Raw genomic sequence first — 6,437 nt, 5'->3', positions numbered from 1 at the left:
TTTATACATGAGAAATAGCACACATAGCGCCATTTATCTAATGGAAAATGCACACATAATGCCATTTATCCATGAGAAAAGGCACACACAATGCCATTTATTCATTTATAAATGGCACACACAATGCCATTTATTCATTATAAATGGTGTAGATCCACAAGAAATGGAAAAAGAGAGCTCACTTTGAAAACTTATGTCATCTTTGTGTATGATAGCATATCAAAGGCACTTTCATTAATGACAAGAAATTGCAAGTTTCAAAGAACACACATACTATATTGCATAAAAGATACGAAGCAACAAAATAGTACTTTTTAACTTTCAAATTGACAAAAAATAATAATTTCTTTTACAAAAAGATCTCTTGAGATAGAAAGAAACATAAGCTACTTGAATATACCAATGCATTTTTTTGAGATGTCGATAACAACTAACAACAACATGAGCTAAGAAACCCATCATAAAGGTGTCACATGACAGGGATTTCATGCAACATTTAATTTAATAACTTGCTCTAAAGCCGCTATCTCCTCTGATGCTTTGAATAAAGGGGCAGTTTTGATTATAACATTAATAACTTCTATAGCTATAAATCCTGGCTCGATTGGTACAATATGTATAATGAAGTGAGAATCTAAGCTTTTGATGGTTCCTAAACCAATAATTTCTCCTAAGTCCTTGTGCAAAATCTTCACTCTTTGGCCCTTTTGAAGACATCCACCCTTTAAAAAATCATACTTATGAACATCTTAAAAATATATATGAATCTATAATCTAAACCATTTTACATTATTAAAGTCAAATAAAGATGCATAACTGACCTCATTGGATCCAATTGATGTTGGTGTTGTTTCAAGATGTGGATTAACATGGGCATAAGCCTACATTGCGTGATATAATTAACACCTTTTGTACCCATGGGTGGTTATGCCTTTAGTTAATATATATAAGTTACCTGTGGCGGTGTAGAAAAAGAGCTTGACAACATTCTCTTCAAAGCTTCTAGCTCTTCTCTCAAAGAATCCATAGCTTCATCCTTCTATTTCAACTTTTTGACAAGAGTATCAGCTTGAGAAGAAGAATCTTCATGGTTAATGACAAGCTTTGAAGTACCACCACATTATGCTACTCTGTTTTCAGTGTTGATCTACTTGATATTTCTAGCAATGTATCCACATCAGAGTCCTAATAGTTAAAAAAGTCAATAAAACACTATTATAGTACTTCTACCATCTAAAAATTTTGAAGTGTAAATAAGAATTTCAAAGGATTACATGCACACAATTACATTTAGAGAGTAAATTCCACTACTTGAAACTTTTGAGGTGTAGTAGCTCGACAATGATCCTCTTTCTTTTGACACATAACCCTTGGAGGTGTGAGCCTCCACAAAGATCTCTTTATGAGTTGGAGACCCTATAAGTTGTATAGCCTCCATAACTTTGAAATTATACTTCATAAAGAAATAAACAATTGATAAGAATTAAATAAATCATAGATATAAAGAAAATACCAATTCTTGCTTCACTCCAACATATCCTTTTCGTCCAACATTTGTGAAATTGACTTGAGATTTTCTTGGCGATCACTAGCTTTTCTATAGAGAATCACAACAATAACATTATGAACTTAGCTAACTATGAATATTATTATGTTAATGTGTCACTTATTGAGCTACCAAATTATCAACACTTATTAGTTATTGAGAAGCTGTGGAGATACCCTTCAGAAATGCTAATGGATGCAATTTAGCAGTAAAAACTCAATATATATAGCACCATCATGATATGACATACAGTCCAAGGCGAAACCTGACGTTTATCTCATATTTTCTGCCATCATACAACTAAGGGTCCAACGACCATAGTTTACTTTAAGAGCGAATTGACAGTGTTGTGGGTCATGGGGGGATCCGGAAGTCGGAGGTAAACAGTGAAATGGAAGGTGTGGCGGGTTTGGTTAGTGCTGTGGAGAGTAGCGACGGCATAACCTTGGACTCCTGTGATTCCATACTCAAAGCTTTCGGGTTGCAGGATGTTGAGTTCACCCATGCTACTGAAGGTACCACTGTAGACACCGTCATCGTAGTTCACGCTGCACATGTGCACGCTGGCCATGTAATTGGGGTTGTAGTGCAAGGAGAGGGTGGTGGCGATGCACCTCTCAGCACCAAGCCTGGTGGAGTTGAGGTCGGGGCCGACGGTCAAGGGCAAGTCCATGACTAAGAGTGTGCCAAAGTTGACGGTGGCGCTGGCGTTAGCGCCAGCTGGTATTTCCACCACCAAGTTCTCACCCACGTCGTTGTGCATGTAGTACTCTAGAATGATCGACTTCTCTTCTGCGCCGAGTGCGCATGCAGCAGCAGCAGCGAGCACTAGCCAAAGCGTGAAGAGGGCTCTATAAGCAAAGCCAGAGACAGTGCACATGTTGGTGAAATGGTAAGGAACTTAGCTTGGAATCGAAGCAGCTGGAGGCCGGGCGAGAGAGAGAGAGAGAGAGAAAGAGAGAAGCTTGTAATTACAGCTCGCGGAACTGCTTTAATAATGCCATGAAACTAAATGCCACAAGAAAAAGCAAGGAAACTGAGGAATTGCGTGGCCTTCAATTGCTAGCTTTATTGTTCTTCCCGTGGCCTTCAACTGCTAGCTTTATTGTTCTTCCTTACAGAAACCATAATTCATAATTTGGAAACTAATACTACTTACATGATGTGCGTAGAAAATCTTGGGTTGTAACACTTGGTATTTTAATACTACTTACATGATGTGCTTAGAAAATCTTGGGTTGTAACACTTGGTATTTTAGCAGAGCGAGGAAGTGAGAAGATGGAAAGAACGTAAGCTTTTTTGGGTTTTGGGTGAGAGATGTAAGCTCCTATGATTCTATTGCTCGATGCTCATGTTGTTTGAGTAAAAAGGTTCATGCTTGTACATAAATATAAGCATACAGGGGAACTCCTTGCAACATGTGAGCAAGTACCTTACAATGAATTTAAAATTCTTACCTTTAAAAGAATGTACAAATATTCTCTTCCAACTTTAGAAAAGTCACTACTATGCAGTGCGGAGCCCTCTCTCTTTCACTCTTTTCTTCTCTGTCTTGCCAGCAGACCGGTCCGCGCTCTCTTCCTATGCTCGGTATAATGTGGCCAGGCGAGAAGTTAAGGGGGTCGATTCAGACTACAACGGCAGTGTAGAGCTGAGCAGGCGTTTCTCCGTTCAGACTCGACGGCAGCAAGCCAAGATCCAGGATACGGAAGGGATCCCGTCCGACCAACAGAGGCTAATTTTCGTCGAAAAACAGCTCGAAGATGGCCGTACCCTCCCTCACAATATTCAGAAGGAGTCCTTGCACCCTCCACCTGGTCCTTCATCTGCGTGGAGGCCAGAGGACACTTATTACTATTTTCAAAACAAAGATCAAATGTTGCCTCCCTCTCTCTCCACTCCCATGATTGGAAAGACCATAACCCTGGATCCAGGTCGAGAGCTCGGACACCATTGACAACATGAAAGCCAATCCTCTTGTAAGGGCCTGGGAGAGGATTCCGCGTTGATTATAGAGAGAACCCGTGACCTGGGAGCTTATAAATTCAGCCAAAATTCCCTGGCTTCATCATCTAATTGTTGTTGATCTCCATGAGGTTCAGTAATTGTTTCTACGTATGGATCCGGAAGAGATAGTCCTTTTGAATTCTAAACCTCTAACTGTTCCTCAACAGGTTCTTCCCTCGGAGTATTTTCCTGGTCAGATTCAAATATAGTAGACATTGGAGGGGGTGGGCTAGTTTTGGGTTCCTTTATAGAACCATATATACTTTCCACCTCCTGTTGAGTTTGCCTGACCAACTTTGCTGCCTCTTTGATGAGCTCTTTTATCTTTAGGAGCACAAGGATATTGGGCAAGCTCTTTGGGAAGTTTTGGATTGTCATCCTTGAAGCTACTTTCCACAATCCTCTTAACAAATCTCAGGCGCTTGTCTTCAGGAATTGAAGGCAATGAGCCACTGGAGAATGTGTCAGAGATCCACTCGAGATCTTTACTTTGTCAGTCCCAGTAGGACGGACTTCTTTTTCTTGTTCAAGCGCCTCTTAACACTTTTTGATGTGGAGGCTTCCATATGCTCTGCTCCATCCTTCTAGGCTTGAGACCTAGTTGTGACAGCATTGGCCGGGGCTAATACAAAGTGCTCGCCGTCACGGTCTTGTAAAACACTCATCATGTTAAGACCCGTGGTTGGTCCTGCTGAGCTGCCCGGATTCCCTGGTTGTTTTTTCAAAAAACGGCTGCTTATATTAAGAGGTTAGAAAGAGACAGGTTACAACATGTTGAGAACTCTAATGCCCGGATTCCCTGGTTGTTGTTGGGGCTTGTATTGACAATCCTCAAGCAAATGGTCCACCCCACAACCTAAGCACCATCTATCCAATGGTTAGAAAGAGACAGGTTACAACATGTTGAGAACTCTAATGCCCGGATTCCCTGGTTGTTGTTGGGGCTTGTATTGAAAATCCTTAAGCAAATGGTCCACCCCACAACCTAAGCACCATCTATCCAATGGCGTACGAATTACCACGGTAGGGGCATCTTTGTAGGCCCTCTTGGGACATTCAGCTTTAATGTGAGGCCCACCATAAGCGTAACAAGAAAGAGGGGATCTTCGGTTAATAGATTTTATATCCTTGCCCCTTCCTATAGTAATCATATTTAGCAAGGATGTATACTCCTCAGAGTTTACCATGGTAAAGACAGGTGGCGTAACCGAGTATTCCTTGCTTTCTGAAATTTCTATAGGGGAATCATAGTTGGATTCAGCAAAGTAAATTCACCCCATCAATCTCGGGTTCTACAGTCAATTGTTACATAGGCATCACGACTAGAGGTGATAGGGGATTGATACCTCCCCTGCCTGCATTAAGCTCTGGGTTTGAGCCAGAGGCACCGGTAAGGCCAATGGCCTTTGAGGAGCTGGCAAAGCTGGTGCCCCTGTTGTTGGGTTATTTCTCAAGGCTGGGTTTAACCTGTAACATCTACTCGTGTCATGGTTACCCATGCGTTCACAGTATCCACACCATAGATTTGGTCTGGGTTTCAGATGTGGACACTCGGTAGTTGTATGATTTGCCTTACATGTAACATCTACTCGTGTCATGGTTACCCATGCGTGCGCAGTATCCACACCATAGATTTGGTCTGGGTTTCAGATGTGGACACTCAGTAATTGTATGATTAGCCTTACAGTATGCACACCACACCATATCCCATCGTGGGTAAAGATGTTAATTGCCAGCCTCTTTGGGAACTATTTTGAACTCCTCCTTCAGTTGCTTCATGAGTCTCCCAATCCTCCTTTTTGTCTGGATCTTTGTGGTTATCTAAACCAATGCTCTTCGAGGCCGTCTTATACGATGCTTCAGAGCCTGGGAACTCCCTGGGTGGTCCCATTAGATTGTCATCATAATCAATGGCATCTAAAGCACACTCGTTGAATGTTCTATGGCAACGGGCGGGCGTAAAGGGCATCATGGAGTTTTTCACTCTGTAATCCATCAAGAAATAAGGATATTATCTGGGTTTAGCTAGGCCTCTCTTCAAGCTCACATCTACTATAGAGATACTTGGCCCGATGTATTCCCTTACAGATTCTCCATCTTTTTGCTTTAGTGTGTTCAGTTACTGAACACACGGTTTTGGCATAAGCAATCAGCAAAGATTGCTTAAGATCCTCTTATGTGGCTTTGTTTTCAGGTTCCGAAGGTCGGAACCATTTATTTGTGGCATGCTCCAGGGTGAAGCCGAAAGCTCCGATCTTAGTCGGATCATCTGTGATCCCAAGGGCTTCACTCACCTGTTCAAAGGTCTCGATGTGTCTATGAGCATCACCAGTGCCACTGAACTTAGCCACACTGCCTTTGATATGTTCCATACCCTTGAACTGATTCTATCTCATTCGCGTTATCTAGGCATGGTTGCATGCACGACTGGAGCTGGCTCTCTTGTGTGAGCCACTGCATTTGCTATGGCTTCCGCCATTCTGATTGCATGATAACATTCCTACTAGAGGAGCCGTATGACCGCTTGTAGAGGGAGCTTCCATCTTGGTATGTGCAGGGATTCCCATAGCAAGCACTACACCTTCCCGAGTTGTATGCACTGGGAGAGGGACAGCCAGAGGGTCCACGAAGAATTCATCCACTAACGGTCTCATTCTAGGGATCGGTCCTGTTGTGACCGGCAAGCCATGGCTGGTCAAGAAGGTTGGATGCAAGGGAAATTCCCAGTCGGAGGTAGGGGGCACTTTTGTGTTGACGTAACTATAAGGAACATGCCCTATAGCTCCCTCCACATGGATTCCCTCTTCTCGGAGCATCTCTTCCACAGGAGGGTGCGGAAGCATGTCAACCTAAAGGCTCAGGAGCGTAAGTGAATTCACGGAA

At 42.5% G+C, this 6,437-nt stretch overlaps 1 protein-coding gene across 3 annotated transcripts in view; it reads right to left on the bottom strand.

The window, feature by feature from the left end:
• Positions 1-305: 305 nt before the first annotated feature.
• LOC147617888 (pterocarpan synthase 1-like) overlaps positions 306-6,437 on the bottom strand; it is a 213,923-nt gene continuing 207,791 nt past the window's right edge. The window contains exons 2-3 of one of the 3 annotated variants that reach the window (XM_086776144.1): positions 1,514-1,597; positions 306-1,048 (exon numbers count right to left, since the gene is read on the bottom strand). In XM_086776144.1, the coding sequence (XP_086632270.1) occupies positions 1,032-1,048; positions 1,514-1,597 (101 nt within the window). In that variant the 3' untranslated portion in view covers positions 306-1,031. Of the gene's footprint in view, positions 1,598-6,437 lie in introns of all 3 variants that reach the window. The other 2 variants (XM_086776145.1, XM_086776143.1) reach the window with 2 other exon arrangements.

Source organism: Cibotium barometz, chromosome 36 (assembly GCF_041138505.1).
Source record: "Cibotium barometz isolate CiBa-2024 chromosome 36, ASM4113850v1, whole genome shotgun sequence".
Taxonomy (NCBI): Eukaryota; Viridiplantae; Streptophyta; class Polypodiopsida; order Cyatheales; family Cibotiaceae; genus Cibotium; species Cibotium barometz.
This window is presented reverse-complemented; position numbering and strand designations above follow the sequence as displayed.